Source organism: Parasteatoda tepidariorum, chromosome X1 (genome assembly GCF_043381705.1).
Source record: "Parasteatoda tepidariorum isolate YZ-2023 chromosome X1, CAS_Ptep_4.0, whole genome shotgun sequence".
Classification (NCBI taxonomy): domain Eukaryota; kingdom Metazoa; phylum Arthropoda; class Arachnida; order Araneae; family Theridiidae; genus Parasteatoda; species Parasteatoda tepidariorum.
Window position 1 is genome coordinate 70,536,769 of NC_092214.1, and position 20,723 is coordinate 70,557,491.

Below are 20,723 nucleotides of genomic sequence, written 5' to 3' on the forward strand. Positions count from 1 at the left end.
TATATATATATACACACACAGAATGAGGGAAAGATATTGAATTTAGCACATTTTTAAAAAATGTTTAAGGAATTTTCTGATGTGAAAATGTTATCAATGTAGTCATTTTATCAATAAATAATTTTGCATAAAATTGGTTTACAATAAGCTTACATTGTGTTTTTTTAGAAAAAATTAATTTTCTATTTTGAAAAAAAATTCGACATAACAAGGTTTTGGGAAGAAACTCTTTGACACAGTAATTCAAATTCAGATTAGGTAAATATATAATGCTAAAGGGGAAATTTTTTTTTTGACATAACAGGTTTTCGAGATATTGAGATTCGAGATATCGAGAGTATACCATATTAAATTTTAAAGTATGTTTTTCAGCTTTATCCTAAAAGTGTCATTTTCTATTTATCCGAAAGGCTAATAAAAAATTCATTTCCTGTTCCTTCATCATAAAAGCATGGTAAAACAGTCTGCTCCCATTTATACAAAACTTTTGGATTATTTTAATTAGAGAGTGCTATGTTGGTGGGTATTCATGAAACTAACATAGTTTTTTTTTAAAAATATTGTTAGTGTTTCTTCAATCGTATGTCTAATTCTTTGGTATTTTTTGTGTTTGGCGAAATTCCTCTTCTCCATGAGATTAAAAAATTTGGTTTAAAATATAACATTCAAATTAAGTAAAGGGTGTAGGCCTTTAGTTTTCTAAAAGTGAGTTAATATTGTGATAAAAATTAAATACTTTTCGAAAAATCTTTTATTTTTCAGACACAATTTCTCTTTTTCTCCTTTTGGACATATTTAGGAGTCCTGCTGGCTCATTTAGTTTGATTTTTTTTTTAAGTCGTATTTTCTGAAATAAAAATTTCTTATTTGCATCCCTTGTATATGTTATATAAAATTAGTTTTGATTTGTATTTTTTTGTGCATTTGTGATACTCTCATTAGATTTTTTTAAATTTGTTAATTTTTTTTCTTATATTTTTCTAGAGTGATATTCGAACCATATCAATTAGCCATTGGGGCTCTGAATTAGGTCTTAGTGTTTTAAAAGGTCTTAGCTCATTGTATACATCTTTAGTCTGGGAAAGTACTGTATTACTTGCTTTATGCAGCAATGATACTGCTCTTGCTGAAGACTGCCAATTTGGTAGGCAACAATTAGAAAAACTGGTACCCAAAGATTCAAAAGTGAGTTACATTTTAAACTGTTTTCTTATTTCATACTTTCCTGTGACATAAATTTTTTTTAATAACTATTATAAGTTTTCGAAATTGCTTTATAAATTTTCATTTCTAACCAATTGTTTATAAAATAAAATACATCAGCTGCACATTGAAGTGAAATGAAAAACTGAAGAGAAATTATTTTGATAATATTCAAACTTTTTAAAAACAAATGCAGAACTTATTGCTCCTTTCCAAAATTGAATTCTCTTTTAACATTTAAACTACATTTTAAAAATGTCTATTCTCAAAACTTTTTTTTAATAAATATAATTCTATCTACAATCTGAAACTTACAACCATAAAGATTGTATATGCTATGTTTTTCTTGTACTTTTTACAGGGATGAGATTTTTCCGCTTTTTAGCGGATTTCCTCTTTTTTCACTTTTATCTCTTAAATTTCAGCTTTTTTATCAAAAATTCAGATTTTCTAAACATTTCATTTTTTTTAATAAGTATTCCGCTTTTTCAGAAAATTCAAGCTACATAGCTACCAATCCTTTCTCATTTTTACTTATTTTACCTATTTTCTCCCCTTTTACACGCAGCGGATAAGATTTTCCGAATTTTTTACCGGCCCTTCAGATAGATCCGATTTTCGTAGTTCAAACGACACTGCTTCTGACAAGCCTTTTAGAGGTCCCAAGCCTGGAATCTGCTAATATCTCGATTCTTATTCACACAATTTTAATATCAAACATAGCTTTTCATATTTGCATGTTGCGATTCGTATTCACGCGATTTGAATATTGTATGTTGAATTCTTATTTACGAGAATATATTATGTTGAATTCATTATGAGAATATTTATGTTGAATTCATATTTAAAAATCCGATATTGTGATTTGTATTTACGTCTTTTTAAAAACCTATGTAGCGATTCGTATTCACGCAAGTTTAAAGTTCAATGTGTTGATTTGCTCATGTGGTTTATAATATCAAACATTGATTTTCTTATTTATACGTGATTTTAAAATAAGGCATTGGAATTCGCATTCACGCATTCTAAAAGTTATGCATCATAATTCTTATTTATGCAATCTAAAAATTACGCATCATGATTCATATTTACGCGATCTAAAAATTATGATTTGTGATTTGTATTTACGCGTTTTAAAAATTCTATATCCTAGTTTTTATTTTCTCATTTTCAAAATCGTATATCTAGTTTCATATTCATGTGATTTTATTCATATTCACGCAATTTTAAGATCAACTATCGCGATTCTTGTAAGAAGTAAAACTTTTTTTAATTAGTTACTATAAAGGTGATTGTTTTTCCAACGTCGATTATTAGTATATGTAAGTGTTAAAACATCAGAGAAACTGGAAGGGAATATATTCAAAACTTACATTCTGTTCTTGGAAAGAGGAAAAAGTAGGATTTGTCACAAGATGTTTGAAGATGGACTAATGACTAAATATAGCAAACATAAAAGATAATGCAAACAAAAGCAATCACTTAAAAAGGGATTTAATTAAAAATTTTTTTTTGGGGAAAGAAATAATTAACTCAGCATCAAAATTTTATTTATAATTGCTGTTATTTATGCTTTAAAATGCAAAATTCTTATCAAATAAGAAACAATTATCTAAGCAAATGCTGATTGTCGTGTAATTTTTCAAACTAAAATAGCAATTTTTGTATGTTAAGGAGTTACTATATATTTCTACTTCACTGTTATTGATATGTTTCAGAGGGCTCTAGTTAGATTAGACTATAATATGAACATAATGATTCGGTCCATTGTTAAAGTTTTTTTTCCCAATATAATTTAAAAAGTAATATTACTGATATATTTGCTATAAATCACATAACAGTATTTATTAAAAGAAATGAAATATTAATGTATATTCTCAGTAGTTTTAATTTGCTAAACCAGGTAGTTTTTCAAGTAATAATTGTCTCTTATGTGAACTGAGGAAAAATATAATTTCCAGCTTTATTTTTTCAATTGGTAATTTTTTTTTCACTAAATGTTAAGTATCAATGTAATCGTTTTTATAATAATAGATTAGTACACAATTGTATGTCAACACATTATTTATTACCTTAAACTGTCTGGAATTCATTATTAAAGAGTTGCGCTTGCGTAAAATTTACTATCGTGGAAATTCAGCTTTTTTGCGTTTTGGCTAATCTCATCCCTGTTTTTTAAAAAAAGAAAAAGTACTCAATCAAATTGAGTTTTGAAATTAATACTTATAATTATTACTTTTTGTTTAATATTTGCATTATAAATCAGAAGTTTAAATTGTTGTCACTTTTTGAGTTTATGGAAACAATGTATGTGAGATCTTTCTAAAACTTTATTTTTAAGGAGATGAAATTTTTCTTGAATCTGATGAAGGAAAACTTAATCTTTCATTAAAATAATGTTTAAAATCAAAACAATGCTAAATAGACCTAGTAATGAAAAAAATTATTATACTGTGGACACGTTCAGGATTGAGTTTTTACCAGGGAGAAACCATTTTCTACCTGGTCATGGTAGAAACTAGGTTTTTACTGGTAAAAGCCATGGGGAAATTCTGGTATCAACCCATGTTTATTTATTTGCAGATATAGTGGTTTGTTATTTATAACTGATAAGAATTTATAAGCTAATATTATTAAGAATTTTTAGATGATATGTATATCAGTAAGTGACAAGCCATTGGACAAGTGATATGATGAAAAGCAATCGTTCCTAACCACCGAGCTGCGAACCAGTCCGTAAGTCAAATGGTACTAGGCCATCCAAGAAACATTAAATAATTTTAATTTTTTTTACTGTGGTGTTTGTGCGACTTTCTATTAAGAGGAGGTTAACTGGGAGACATCACCAATACCATAATTGTAACTGTATTTTGCTTTGAAGAATTATATAAATATTGCATTAAAATTATTGAATCAAAAACTTCTAATATACAAACTATCAATGTTCGCCTCTCACCCTGTGGGCTGCAGAAAAATTATCAAACATTGATCGGTCCGTGGCTATAAAATGTTTGGGGAGGTTAAGGTATCTTTTAAATTGTAATTATTTTCACATAACCAGGTGAGGTAAATCTTCTCACCGTTAAGAACTGTCAAATTTATAAGATTTTCAATTATGAGCCAATACTGATTAATTAAGATCATATTTATAAATTATGTTATAGTATTATATCATTGTATGCTATACTTTTATTACAGCTACATTTATATACAGAAAATAAACAGAATAAATTAATTGAAAAATACCTCATGTTTGAATGTTTTTTACAATTTTAGAGCGATAAGGAGGATAGTCCTTCATCTTCAGAAATCATCCCAAGTGCAGTAGCTGAAACGCTAAATGATTCTCCTGAAATTCCCATTACAATGGATTTAGAAGATATTTGTTTCTGTGAAGAAACTGGAAATGAAACTACCAGTTCTGATAAAATGAAAACTAAACCTTATGCTTCACAGATAAAACAAATTAAGCCCCTCCTGTCAGGTGCATCACGGCTAGGAAGAGCTTTAGCTGAGCTGTTTGGTCTTTTGGTGAAAGTAAGTTTACTCTTCAGTTTATTATTTTATTTCTTTCGTTAGCTCTTTCTGACACAATTAATTTTGACTGAAAATTTTTAGCAGGCAGCATATTAGCCCCTACAACCATTGATCATAAATTCCTAGTAAACAGATATACCTGAACTATGTTATTTACTAAATAATTGTTGCTCGAAACGGTGAACCTTTAGTAGAAAATAGTGTTATATTTTTAGTGGTTCGGAATATTTTTGCAATAAGTGTTGCCAGACTGGCAAACCTGCCCTAAAAAGGGTTAAATATTGAACCTGTTATTTTTTCCTAGCATTTTCATGAGCCAGGAAAAAAAATCATTCATCAATCATTTCATCATTCAGAGAAAAAAAAATTTGCTTAATTTGAAGACACAAGTTCATTTTTCTTCTTCAGAATTTAGCTAGTTATAATAATGGTTTAATACTTGTCGTGACCGGCTGAGGTTTCATTGTGCTTAAGAAAAATTTGACATAAGAATTAAATAAGTAATATTAATTAAATTCCACTGAGTATAATTGTCCTTTTTTTGACAATTTTTTCAGATATTTTACCGAATGTCATCTTATTTAAATGTAATCTGACAAAGTGATTGTTTTTTTTAACTCTATTTTTTATTGTAAAATGAATAAAGTTTCAATATTTCGAATTTTTATTTGTATATGTTTTTTGTTTATTTGTATATGTTTTGTAACATAAACAAAACATAAAAAATGTTTTAATTTATAGTTTCACACAGCAAAAAGCTTCCCTAATTTTAAATTGTTTTGAAGTGAGTCATTTTTGTATCGCTTAATATCAAATTTAATCCTTGTGATTCTGTGTGTTTTTGGTAAGAAGCTATTATAAATTTACCAAATTGCATAAGTTTTCCTAACATTTATTTTTGTTACCCTGTTTCAAATGAATTTAACAGGAAGATAATTTAGTTCGTGTTATGTTTTGAAAGTGCTTAACTTTAATCTTCCAATATAAATTTCATTGTGTTTCTCTCTTTTTAAATACTTAAGTTGCTGATTCTTTATTTTGTAATTGTTAATAATTTTATTTTAAAATTTTTAAGCTTTGTGTTGGATCTCCTATGCGACAAAGAAGAGGCCAACAAATACCACCATCACCAAGTGTGCCTTCACCAGCAGCTCGTGCTGTAGCAACTGCTTTGACCCGCCTATTAGCCATGGGATTATCTTGGGAACCACCACCAGCTTCTCCAGTACCAAAATTTAGGTTGTTCTATTAACTAAACTATTGACATCGATAATAAAATATTGTTTTATTTTTTTGTTTATTAAACTATATTTTTACAGGTTGACATTTTATATTTGTTCTGTGGGATTCACATCTCCAATGCTCTTTGATGAAAGAAAATATCCCTATCACTTGATGCTTCAAAAATTTTTGAGCTGTGGAGGATTGGATGCGTTTTTTGCGTAAGCACGTTTTTCATTTATGTGTTTTAAATTAAATATCTGAAATTTGCTTAGTATCTCATGAATTGATTTCATATCTTTCAGAACTTTTCGCTGGGCTTTGACTTGTGGAAATAGAGTTCCTATTGAAGAAGGTTTAGAACATCCAGAATTACCTGGTATGTTTTATTATGAAACTAATTAGTCCCCCTTCTATTTTGAAAGCTTTGTGTTTTGAAATGTTCTTTTTAAAAATTGATTAAATTTTTTTAAGTGATTTTCTTTTTTAGCCATTTCTTATCAAATATCTGTTTAAGAAAATCAATTTGTAAATAATTAATTGCACACATTTATTCTGTTTTTGTTGTTGGGTGTATTGGAAGAATATGAGAATAAAATTTGTTATTTATGCTTTTGAGTCTTGGGATTATACTGTCAGTGTAAAGTGGCATATTTTGTTTAGCAAACTGAAATCATGTGAAATTTTTAAAATTATGAACTTTCCAAAGCAATTAAAACATTTAAACTTTTTATGTTTTTGTAAGACAACTGGTACAAATAGATAAATTTGACTGGTATTTGCTTTATTTAAAAATGATTTCTGATTAATCACACAGGGATGAGATTTATCCGCTTTTTAGCGGATTTCCGCCTTTTTCGCTTTTGTCTCTCGAATTTCAGACTTTTTATTAAAAACTCAGATTCTCTAAAAGTTTCAGTTTTTTAAAATTAATATTCCGGTTTTTTTCTGAAAATTCAGCCATTGAAATAATATAATTATGTTTATTTCCTCCGATTTGATATATAGATATCATATATCGAAAGATGTATGGAAAATTCAAACTTCGTAGCTGCCAACCCTTTCGCATATCTACTTAATTTAGTTATTAGCTTCTAGAAGCAGAAAGTAAGATTTTCCTCATTTTTACCCGTCCGCTAGATAGCTCGTATTTTCGTAATTCAGACGTCGCTGCATTTTAATATCAAACATCGATTTTCGTATTTACCTGATTTAAAAGTTGCGCGTTGCGATTCCTATTCTCGCGATTTCAATATCGTTCATTGCAATTCTTCTTTACGAGATTTAAAAATCCAATATCGCGATTTGTATACAGACGTTTTTAAAATTCTATGTAACGATTTCGTATTCATGCGAGTTTATCCAATGTCGTGATTCGTTTTTGCAGTTGTAATATCCAACTTCTATTTTCGTATTTACACTTGATTTAAAAATTAGGCTTTGGATACGTTTTAACGCCATTTAGAAATTATGTATCGTAATTCGTATTTACGCGATCTGAAAGTTACGCATAATGATTTGTATTTTCACATTTTTGAAATTTAATATCGAGTTTCATTCACTTATTTCAATAACGTGATTTATATTCACACGATTTTAAAATCCGTTATTGCGCGATTCTTGTAAAAAGCAAGTTTTTTTTGAATTAGTTACTATAAATGTGGCAGTTTTTCTATCGGCGATTATTGCTATATTACAACATCAGCCAAAACTGGATGAGAATATGTTACTGATATTTTTGCTATAAATCACGTAAGATGTACTCGTGTGAAAATTCAGCTTTTTTGCCTTTTGACCAATCTCATCCCTGATCACAGTAGTACACAATACCTCTGACATACATTCAGATTTCAATTTAAAAAGCTAAATAGTTCTTATAATTAAAATATTGCAAAGATAATGTGTTTAAGAGCAAGTGTTTGTAAAAAATTGGGCAGAGTTGGATATTTTACAGTTATTATTAAGTTGCTATTTTCATAATGTTTTTGTTAAACTATTCTGTAATTTTTGTTATTGAATTGAATCGCAGCACAGACAGTTATTTTGTATTCTGTTCCATCTTAACTATTAAGACATAAATACTTATATTAAATATTTGCATCAAAGGTTATTCAAAATTTTCTAAGTAATAATTTTCTTAGATTCAGCTGTCAAAATCTACTTGTGACATCAAGTGGACCATTAAAGTATATATTCCCTCGAATGCAAGCACTTTTATTTAGGAGTCTAATCTTCTGACTGGTCTCTTGACTTAACTATTGAGATCATATTTTCAAGAATGTGTCTGTTCTCCATATTTTTTGGTTAAAAATCGTAATCTCTAAAAACATATGTTTATTCTAGGAAATTACGTTTTTGTTTCTGATGTGGTCAATTAAAATAGTATGCACACTAATTACTGCATCTGATCATAAAAATAAGTTATTCAGGATTATATAATTTTTTATACACTGTGTGCATAATTGGTTCAATGTTATTTTCTGACCATACCCTAGTTTTATTTAAAAAATAAAGGAATTAATTGCTGAAAAAATACTGATTGTATTATTTAAGTGAATTCATAAATATATAAAGTTTTATTTAAAGAGTGCTTACACATTTGCTTTTGTAAAAATGTATATTTTCATTATATTAAATAATCTAGATGGTACTGGAGAGTTCTTGGATGCTTGGCTTCTACTCTTGGAAAAAATGGTTAATCCAAAAAATGTGTTGGAATCTCCCCACACATTACCTTCAAAGCCTAATCAACAAGGAAACACAGTTTTTAATCCCCTTCTATACTTGATTCATGTGCATAAGGTAATTTACTTAGATATGATTCTTTTACCTATAAAGCAGGGTTAAGATTTCTTCCCAAAGAAACCTATTTCTTCCAGGACACTGGAAGAAATAGGAGAAAACTGTTAGAAGTTGGACAAAATGGAAGAAATCGAAAATGACCAATCTAATTGCTTAAAGTCAACTATCAAATGAAGAGTTTAAATTAAAAATGAATAAAATTTGATACAGTACAAGAAAGTAAAAAGTTATTTACATTTAAATTTTTTTTAAAAATAATTCTGATATTTTAGTTTTTCTGATAACTATTCTGATATTTCAGTTTTATACGGAATTCATTACAATTTATTTTGATTGATCTCATCCTTATTTTCCTGCATAAATGTGTACTTAAACTTTTAGTTTATTGTATTTTTTTGTGTGTAGTTAAAATTATCTAAAAACTATAGAAAATGACTTTGTAAATAATTAACTCAAAAATGTTATTTAAAATTTTTTATATTGCTTAGATTTTTCTAGATTGGTTAAATTTTCTCAGCAATTTTTTTTTAATATAAATGTTTTTAATAGTATCTTTTGATTTTGTTTTTAATAATTTTTAAAAACATTTATTGAGCAATAAAATAACAAATAACCTATTTTTCTCTCTTAGATTTTAATATTATGAAATCTTTAGCAGAATACTGTTAGGCTATCAAAATGCGAAATTTTTTTTTTTAACATGTAACACTTAAGTTTTCATTTATTTCAAAAAAATACTTTATAGTTGAAAATGTACTGTAAAATGTTCTTGTAAGGAAACAAGAGGATGAAAAGAAACATCATCACACTTATTATTGAAACATATCATATTCATATATAACATATAAAACATATTACACATCATCTTTACACTTCGTGGCATTAAATTTTATACAACGTTTTGAAGGATACAAGAGGATGGAGGGTAACACCATCACACTTGGAAGCCAGAAAAGAAACTCTATTGTTATTGTTTTTTCCCTTGCGGATAGAGGGGATAGCGCCATCTGTTGTGCTATGACCTATCTGTTACATTCTTAAATTTTATTATGAATTGAAATTGTTCATCAATTTATCAAACTTTTAAAATGGTACATATAATGTAATTATATTTATATGTATTAAGTCATTAATTTTATTATTAAAATACAGCAATTTATGATAAAAGTTCATTGTTAAAAATTCTTCAATTTATCTTATAAATTATATTTAACTTATGGATTTTATAAATACGTAAGTAAAAGTAAAACCTGTATTAGAAATGTTGATTCAGAAATATTTTTAGCATATTATGTAAAAACTATTCATACTTTGATATTCATACTTTGAGTATTCATACCATTTGTAATTTTCACTGAGTAATACAATATATAATTTTGATTATATTTTAAAAGTTCTATATAAAAATTTCAAGTTCTGCTATGAACCTTTTTGTAAAACATTGAAAATTACTACTGTTTTAATTTCTTAGATTTTCATTAAATTTATCTTTCTTCCGTATTTTTATATTTTATTTTCTCAGTGTTTTTCTTTAAAAAGGATTGATTAAATGGCTTGGAAATTAATGCTACTTTATAAATTACATATTTTATTATATATATATATATATATATACATAAACGCNAATATATATATATATATATATTAAATCTATCTACATGCATTTTTTAAAGTCTGTTTGCTAAGCTAAAATAGTCCGACCTTTTTAGATCTTAGGAGCTGTTAAAAAATTTAAAAATATTTTTCTGTGTTTTTTTTTTAAACCCTTTCGCAGCAATTTTTTTTACAACAGAACAATTTACAACGAAACAATTTTGGTAGCATAAACTATGAGTAGGGCACACTAGAATGCTAAAACTAAGATGTTAGGAAGATTTTAGGCACTGATTTAGGACCGGGACATATATGTCCCATCTGTCCTGACAAATGGGACATATGTGTCCAAGTAGTCTTCAATTAGCAATTTTGTAAAGGAAACCAATGATCACATAGGACTGTTGGGACAATTTGTTCCCACTATCCAAGACCAGAGGGACACATATGTCCCAATAATTGAAACAGAAGTAAAACGTTGCCACTTACCAGTTCATTATAGGTAATCGGCTTCGTGAGTAACTTCTCTGGCCTTAGATTTATTGATCAATCAAAATTTAATCGAAAATAGGCGGTATTTTCCGAGACTAAACTATTTACATTTGTACATGGAGTGAGCTGCTAGAACACTTCAAGAATGCAGAAATTGCATTATGTACGGTAGTGCCATCAATGTTCTGTGAATGAAAATACCTTCAAAATTATTGGGAAGACTGGTGGGAAAGTCTCCCTCCCATTAGACAGAGAAGTGTTTCTGTCCCAAAACATTTTTTTGAAATTTGCTTGGGACGTATATGTCCCGTTAGGCGCAAAAGGCTTAAAGCATACATAATTGTGATTAATTGTATGTGATGAGAAAATAGAGAAGATTTTAAGTTTGATGAAAAAGATTTTAGAAGTTAGAAAATTATTTCTGATGACTCTCACATTAAGAAAATATTTTAAATTACAAACATCATTTGTAAGAATACATCATTATTTGATACTCTCAAGTGGAATTACATGATAGTGATTGAATGCCATATAGTAAAAGAATCTTTTGCATCCTCACACGTAAGATAAAGAGATGTCTAAATATTGGAATTGTCTAAGTCATAGGTTACCAAACTTTTCTAGACCATTGCACAATTTGCTATTTAAATGATTCTCTATCTTTCTCTTCAATTGTTTTCCCTTTCTAAGGTAAGTATTTTTAATGTTGAACACTTCTACTTATCTTGATAAGTTGTTGTTAGGTGAAATGTAGTATTTATGTTATTTATTAAAAATGGAGTATTGAATAATGTATATTCCTGGAAATCCACAGTAGTTTGGGATCTTGTTATGTTATTACTCTTGGAAGTCCTAAATGCCTAACTACTGCCCACTTGAGGAACGGAACCTGTAGTTTGTTAATTAGAAAATTATTTCGAGTTCAACCTACTATGATTTTAAATCTGAAAAGTTATTAGTAAAATAGTCATTTCAGTTAATTAGTGTTACAAATAAATTTTTATTCAGATATGACAGCTTTGTAATTTTTTTAAATTCCTTATTTTGTATTCTTAATTTTAATAAAGCATCAAATTGTAAGTGGTGGTGTTAAAATATGTTTCAGCAGTATTTATGTTACTTCTTTTTCAGAGGGCTTTTGAAAGTATTATGCACTTATGGGATAAGAAACCGTTGCTAGTTTTTGGGGAAAGGATTGCTGAATCTATACTCACTATAATATGTCACATTTTGAAAGGCGAAACAATAATTAAGGTAAGCTGAACATTATTTGTAATATTCTAACTCTGATACTATTTTTTAAAAATTTTTTTACATACTTCGTTGTTTTTTTGTTGTAAATTGTTAAATTTGGTATGGTTGGCAGTAAAATTCATTATATGCTTCAGATCAGATTGCGATTAATTAAATAATTTTTAACTGAATAATTTGTGTTTTTTTTTTATTTAACATTGTTTTATATTTCAATTAGAAATATGTATATTAGTTGCATTCAGTTAGCTGTAAAGTTGCATGGTTAATTTAAAAGCATCTTTAAAAATTCAATCAATCAATTAGTAATCTATATATTAATAATCATTTGCTGAAAAGATATCAATATTTTTGATAATTTGAGGTATGATGCTGGGGAAAACCTGATTATTTTTTAAATTAAATAGCAAATTCAAAAAATACCATGATTTAAAAGAAAAGGAGTCAAAATGGGTATCCATTGTCAATACCAATAAAATGTCTTGTCACTTGGATTGCTAATGGTTTCCCTTTTAAACTATGTGAGTCACTCATGATTTCTCGCAAGGCTATTTTTCTTTTAAATTTTGATTTTTGCTAGTAAGTCTTGTATTCTGAATAATGCTTGCATCAGGAAACCATCAGTTCTGCCTAATACTTAGCATTCTCATTTATGACTGAATACTACTCTATTTATATTTACACCTTTTTTGTTTGTTTCTCAATTCATATCCTTTATTACAGAAATTTTTTATTGCATTTTTCTTTATTAATTTTTGCTATTTAATTCATAAATTTTGTTATTGAAGAGCTTACTATTTGTGTTTTTTATTTATTTTATTTTTTTAAATTTTCCTCAATTTGTTTTGACTAATTTGATTTGTCCAATATTATTTGCAATTTGCACCATACAAAACTTTATATGCCTGTGGGTATTAAAAATTTTTTTTTTTGATGAAAATTTAGTTATAAAATCACTTTAGAGGACAGTTATTTCTTTCAAAAGAGTTTTTTTTAATTATTTTTTTTAAAGTAAGCAATTTACTTTTCATTTATGTGTGTACAAAACAGAATTATATCTGCTCATAGTATTAACTTTTTATTAAATTGAATAGGTTCCAAATTGAATCTTTTGGATTTTCTTCCTTTGAAATTATTTTATTATTTATGATTTATTTTAGAACATTTTTATACTAAACACTAATAATGAAATATTGTTACGAAAAAGAATCCCATTTTCTAGTAAGATTGATTATTTTTGAAATTTTAACCTTTATGCTATTACAGTAAATCATTTTTTATGGATATGAGCTTTTAATTTTCAAATAAAAATAGTTGAACTTACGACATACATTTTCTAGAGAACTTCCAGGGTTGGCTGAAACCAATTTTTTTTTCATATTCAATGTACTAACTTTATAAGTAATTTATGTAACAGAAATTTTATTTCTTTGTGTGTGCTATGTAGTTATAAAATTTTAATTCTTTCAATTGGTATATTTTTATCAGCTGGTGTTTTCTGAATTATTTTTATCCTATGCACTGCATATTAGTTACAGGTTGGTTTTATGTTAAGGAAAGCTTGTAACTAAATAAGGATTTTTTATTTTTCAATATCTCTCATTTCAAATACTTTTTATAAACTAACTGGTGTAAAATTTAATTTAAAAAATTTGTTGAAAATTGTTATTTTATTCAATGTACTTAGGAAAAGCTTGCTAAAGGTGAAGATGTTAAAGTACCTGCAACCCCAGCAGCTACTACTACAAATCCAGCTCCAAATGGTTCAGCAACAAGAGTTATAACTCGAAGCAGACATCTCTTGGACAGTGATGAAAGCACTGTGAACCAGGACCATTTAACTCAGCTTGTTGACATGGGATTTTCACGAGGATTAGCTTCTGAAGCTTTAATGAACACTAACTCCTTAGAACAAGCTACTGATTATCTTCTTACATATCCTGCTGCTATGGGTAGAAATACTACATCAAGTAATCCATCAGTAAGTTTTGTTTCTTATTTTGCTGTTTCTGTTTAATTTTCTTACAAATGTTTAAGATTGCTTCAATCTTAATATTAATAGAATTTGCAGGTTTCCCTCTGACTTTAAAGATCCTCAATGGCGTTATTTTTCTCACAAAGCCTAATTTAAATTCTGAAGACTTTAAATTGCATCTAATAACTGCTTTACTTTCCATTCTTGGAGCAATTTTTAGTTATCTTTTAAGTATAATTAAAACATTCCTGCTTGTGAAAAAAAATCTATATAAATTAAAGCACTTTCGCAATAGCCCGTTTTATAGCCTTTTGTTTGCTGGGTACAAAGCCCCTGTCACAGCTCAGTTTATTAATCACTGAGCCATTGTGGCTCAAAATCATCTCGACACCCATAAACCTTATTGTGGTATCAGTTTATCTGTATTTTTAATGTTCCAATCTTTCTTACTTTCATATTTAAAAACTGAAACCGTCTCTATTTTTTTTAATATTATGAATCAGTACTTATAGCCAGTATTATATGGTGTTCCTTTTAAGTTCTTTTGATAGAAAAAAAAAAAAAAATCGCAGTATTTATATGATTACAATTTGTAAAAATCTCATATCTTGTGAATTTGAAAGGTTAATTCCTTATTGCTGCACTATAATTCTAACATCCATGATTTTTTAATATGTAATTAACTTTATGTTTAAAACCATATTTTAAATTCATGTTTATTGGCTTTTTACACTTGAAAATCTTAAATATCGAACAAATATTTTCCTGGGTAATTTCAACTTCTTTATATTTACTGTAGCTATATGAAAAGTTAATATTCATTTATTCATATTTTTGAAAAGTCCAATATTTAAAAAAAAAAAAAAAAATTAAGTTTATTCCATCTTTGTTTGCTGTAACTAAATTTATAACATTTTATTCAATAATAAACATTTATATAAAAAAAATTATATTGAATATTGCTCATCATTGAAAAAATGATTCACAGTAAATTTTCAAACTAATAAAATTAAGCCTTAGTTTTACAAAGAGTTTCTTCCAATATTTCCACTTATTTTGGAAGAAACTTGTTTCTTTTGAGGAGGTTTATTTCCACTGTTGATGAAACTTGACATCCCAGATTTGTGTTTCTCTGTAATTTTTTGCTGAAAGTCTTCTCCAAACTTATTATTCCAAAATAAGGGATTCAACTACAATGCTTTTATCATAACTTCATTTTCCTGTTGTACTCTTTATCTTCTTTAAAATTATTTGTTTGGGAGAAACTTTTCATCATAAATTCAATTTTATCAGCATAACTAATTTAAAATTTAAAGTATAGAAAAACTGAGTTCAGGCAAACCTAGAATTAGCCAGGAAATTTCAATTGCTGAAATTTTTTTTCAAAATATCTAAAGGCAAACAAATTATTGGAAGAGAACTTTCCCATTGCATAATCCTAAGTTACCATCTCATAATTTGTTTTATTTTGAAAATAAATTATGAGTAACAAATTATGAATAAAAATTTGTTTTTGGTATTTGAAACTTTATGGCTTAATCTAAGTTAGTTTAAAATAATTTTTTCTCTATAAATTCTTAATTGCTTAAGCAGGTGAAAGAGAATGCGATGAAAAGTTTCTCCTGTGGTATTGCGTCCTCTTAAACAGCAAATTTTTTATAGCACTTCATTTAGAAGCATTCATCTATCGCGTTACTGGCATTAACATTTTATTTATTTATAAAGGGACTTGGCATGGACTGGGAAATGTCTGAAGAAGATCAAATGCTTAGAGCGATTGCCATGTCTTTAGGAGAAAATGTTTTGGTTTCTACTAACCAAGTGTGTATTATCCCATTTTTCTCTAAAAATTTTAATATCTAACTTTAAGTCTATTTTCTAGTTAATATTTTATAGTAAATATTATTTTTGACATAAGTTGATTTATATTCCTTTCTGTTAAATATAAATTTAAACATTAATTTGATATTGGTTATGACATACTTTTTTCAATTCAATTCTGCTATATGTAATGATCACTTAATGATTATTGTAATAAAAAAAGAGGAGCTATTCTTTTTGTACTATTGATATTGATTTCTGAAGTGTGAATCCTTTATTGAAGTAGAGCTTTGATTTACCATTTCTGTATCTTTCCTTGTGTTTCATTCTGGTTTAACAGTTCCACCAAAAATGTAATTTTTTCTTGATGAGATTTTACTGCTTCGTAGCAGATTTCTGCTTTTATATTTTCCCCTAAGTTCAGCTTTATTTTTGAAAATTCCGATTTTTCACCGCAAAATTTTAGATTTTCTCAAATCTTTTGCTTTTTCCAAAAAATTTAGTTGTTTAATAAATTTATTATATTAACTCTTAATTTTCAAAAGGTCATCAAAAAATATTAGTGTTTTGATTACACATAATAACTGTCGATTCATCAATTGAGAATCAGACTGTCCAAGTGTACGATTGTGAAATTATCTAAAACTGATAAACGTTTGGAAGACGTTCCTAGAAAATGCTTGATTAAGGGGAGAAAATATAATTCCTGTTCAAATTCAGAGGCCATTTTACATAGTTGTCTACAAAAATGGTGATCTAACTTTTTTTTGCAGCATTTTGTTATTGTATATACTATAGACATTGATTGTACTTAACTACAATATGTTATCTTAATTTAAGTTGAAGCTCGGTGTTGACAAAAAGTTATCTTGTCATTGACACCTATTTTATATAAATTTATATTAATTAATTTTCTTGTTTTGATTTTTTTGGTCTCTAGTTGTTCAATCGATGAAAAAGTTTTAAAAATAATAAATTTGAATGAAATCATTATTTTTTTTAAAAAATGAAATTTTTTGGTACAGTGATTTGTTCTTAAATTAAGAGATTTTATTTGATTGAGCAGGTTGAAGGAGAGCAAAGTAAATCTGATACACAAAAGGAACCAGATTTTGTACAACAAAAAGAAGAGCCCCTTTCCTCACAAGTAATTGATACTTTTGCTGAAAAAGTTGTTGAGGGCTGTTTAAAATTAGCTGATGCTTTGCCAGAAACTGTCTATCGTTGTTGTGATCTACTGATCGCTGTTGCTCAAAGAAATGGTGAAGCTTGGAGAAATAGAGTTTTGATTGACCGCTTAATTAATGAAGTAAGTGTATATAAATCTATTATGCAATCAGCGATATTTATAATTTTAATCAAATATATAACTAATTTCTCCATTTTTCTTATTTTTAGATTCATATCAAGGTGTATTATCTCACTAAGCGTTTGAATACAGAACAAATACCAACAGAAAGAAAAGGCTGGGGTATAGGATCAAAATTGCCTTGGATACCTCTGGAATCAAAATTAGCAGTTCGTTTACATTTGCTGACACTTATATTTGAGGTAATTATTTAATATCCAATCGATCTAATACCTTATTGCCTCTAAAAATGAAAAATGTTCATGAAATTTTTTTAAAAATTCTTTTGTTTATCATATTTTGAACAATTTTAAAGTATCGGAATTTAGTCTAAAAACTATGTTATGTCAAGGGGTTATAAAGATAGACAAATTGTGTGAAGAAATTCTATAGTTCAGTGAATAAAAAAGTAGTTTTAAGATTGGAAGGATGCAAGGGGACAGCTGTTTCTTTTCTAATTTTTAATTTATACAAAAAAAACCTATATATATTTTATTACTTTTCATTATGATACATACATCTCCTATTGTAAGTACTAAAAATTATAATGAGAATTTTTCAAGACTTGTAAATTTTAGAGACGTTTCAAAAGACGATCTTTAGTATATTAAATTTTAAAATGAATGATTTCATTGCAGCAAGATTTAAAAATATTACTTATTTAACAATTTTCATTTTGTTAAACACATGACATTTTCTAAAATCTCAAAGTTTTAAAAACTAGTAAAACATTAGAGTGTGTAAAATATAATTGTAAGTTTTTGTATCAAATTTTTTTTTTTGGAAGTAAAATAGCATTGAATTATAATTATTTGAAGAGATGTAAGAGTAGTTTTTAGCCTTTCATCCCTTCGAAGAGTCTATAAATGAGCACCAAGCATGCTTTGGGACTAAACACTGGGGGTTCTACATTTAACTAATCACCCAACCGGGACATTTGCTTCTGCACCCTATCAAAAAAATTTGGATGCACACAGGCCTTGGTCTTCATCGGGCTGTTGTGCTACTAAATTTAGTTTTATATGAAGAGTTTAAATCTCAGATTTAGCATTTTTGAAAGGTCGATTTACTTTTCTTTTTAGCTCTTCGGCAGCTCCTACAAAAATAAAATTGTACATAAATACATATGCATTATATGTTTTTGTCCAGTGACTGGATGTTGATAGGGTTGTCTCTTTTTTGAAGAAACCTTTTTAGCAGTGCTTAAATACAAGATAGTTCTAGCAATAAATACTCATTATCTTTCTTGCTGTTTTTTTGTTTTGTATTAAGTTTTTTTTTACTTGGACAATGCAACTACTTGTGTTATTATAATTATTAGATTGATTTAAGTCTCAGTCAAGTAGGCTAGTGTAAGAGCAAACAAGATATACATTTAAGTCTTTCTCAAAATTTGTTAATCTCTTATTTAATAGCAGACCTGCTGACCTCAAAAATTTAAAAGCCTTGTGACTTTTATGACAATGGCATAGCTTTAAAAAAGATATATATTTGCACTTTCCTTAATTTTTCTCTTTCAATTTCCCCCTTTTAAAATTTTGCAATGTAACTAAATTATTCGGTTATGATAAGCCATTAAATTTGGTTTTATTGATCTCAAAGGAAACTTCTTCGAAAGAAAATAACAGTTTTTGAATAATTACATTTATTCTAAACTTAGAAGTATTTTACTGAATTTAGTATAATTTTTGAATAATTTATGAATTTTTATTGATCATGAAACTATTGCATTTAAAAGCAAAAAAGAATTTTAAGAAATTTTAAGGTCATATAATGAAGAAAAATGAATATCAGTAAAATTTAATAATTTTTTCTTATTCTAATATGTTTGACTGTATTAAAAAAAACAAACAAATTTCAGCTTTTAATTTATCATTTAATTTGTCATTTAATGAATAGGAAAGCAAACTGCCAGTTGCTGCTGCAATCGAAAGTAAAGAAGTGATGGGAATATTTATCCAAGCTCTTGAATTGACTGCATCCTGCATGAATAGCTTGCAAGATGAAGGCACACCCAAGTAAGTGCCTTCTTTCCAAGTTTGAATTTAATGAAAACTTTAGTTTCAATTCTTTTTATTAATTCTTGTAATGTTATGCAAATAATTTTATCCACTGTATAATATGCTTTTGTGAGTAATACATAGCATGTTAATCATCTTTGGTTAAACTTTTTTTAGGTTTATAAACAATCTTAAAATCTGTTAAGGATTTTAGTATCTATTTTCTTTAATTTTTTTTTACATTGGATTAGCAAGTACAAAAGAATTTTATTCAGTATTACTTAAGTATTACTTAACATTAAAGTAAATTAAATATTGTATTTAATTTAACTTAATATGTTTTTTTAAGCAAATTTAATTGACCGAAAGTGTGATGGCTTGAAATAATTTTCTCATATTTATCTCATTAAAGGATATAAATTCTTATGTTCAAGTTTTCACTTATTTTTTAAACAATTAGGTTTGAAATTTCAAGATTTTGAATTAAAATTTGTCCTAGTAACAACTCATTTATCGAAATGTTTAAATATTTTATTGGAACGTAACCTCAGTGAAGAGTAATGAATTACTCGCAACCGCGAAATATTTTAGTAAACATTTTAATCTAATGGCATTTGAGTGGATTGTTATGTTTTCATTTGAAGCGGTTTTCTAGGTCTTTCGTACTCTTAATAATGTCGAAAACAACTTATTAATATCAAAATTTTAAAGACAGTAATTCAAAAAAGTTTGATTTCATTCAAAAGTCGGTAAAGACAATGATTTTGCTTTTTGTATTCCATGTCGAACTGATTTCCGCATTGCGCACGGTGGACGTAGCGATATTGTTGCCCCTGTGGGCACATCAAAACATGTGAGAAATTTTTCATCCATTGAAAATATTAAAGAGCTGGATCTTTTTGTGACGAATGATAATGATAAAGCAGTGATTAGGGCTGAAAGTTTGTTTACTGCCTTTATAATTGAGCATAATTTGCCAATTAGTTGTGCCGATCATGCTGGACAGTTCAGAAAAATGTTTCCAGACTAAAAAATTATGGATGCGGAAGGACAAGAACATCGGCAATTGTGTGTGAAATCGCATCAAAAAAAGAAGAAAACTTAATAGAAGCACTTAAAATTAGCCCTTTTATAATTTCTATAGATGGTAGCAATGACAGTGATTCGAAATTATATCCGATTGTTGTTAATTTTTATAATTATCAAGTTAATTCTTCTGAGGCTAAAGTTGAGTGGATTTTATTGTCTTTACCTGTCTTAATAGGAGACTCTACTGGTGTAAATATTGGGAATTTAATTTTAAGCAATTTAAAATCACTTCAAATACTGATTGAAAATTGCCTCGCCTTAAGTTGTGACAATGCACCTGTGATGGTAGGGCAAAAGGCAGGTGTAATATCGGTATTGCAAAAAGCAAATGAAAATATTGCACTGCTAGGCTGTTGTTGCCATTTGGAAAACTTAGCAGCAGAGAAAGGCT

General features: G+C 27.5%; 1 protein-coding gene across 1 annotated transcript in view; it reads left to right on the forward strand.

Annotated features, from left to right (window-relative positions):
• LOC107455455 (HECT, UBA and WWE domain containing E3 ubiquitin protein ligase 1) overlaps positions 1 to 20,723 on the forward strand; it is a gene marked incomplete in the record, with an annotated part of 276,027 nt that overhangs the window by 66,562 nt on the left and 188,742 nt on the right. Inside the window, 12 exon segments of the mRNA XM_071187934.1 lie at positions 985 to 1,185; positions 4,480 to 4,740; positions 5,816 to 5,979; positions 6,060 to 6,182; positions 6,267 to 6,340; positions 8,606 to 8,763; positions 11,980 to 12,102; positions 13,787 to 14,080; positions 15,800 to 15,895; positions 16,962 to 17,204; positions 17,294 to 17,446; positions 19,143 to 19,261. Coding sequence (XP_071044035.1) covers positions 985 to 1,185; positions 4,480 to 4,740; positions 5,816 to 5,979; positions 6,060 to 6,182; positions 6,267 to 6,340; positions 8,606 to 8,763; positions 11,980 to 12,102; positions 13,787 to 14,080; positions 15,800 to 15,895; positions 16,962 to 17,204; positions 17,294 to 17,446; positions 19,143 to 19,261 — 2,009 coding nt within the window.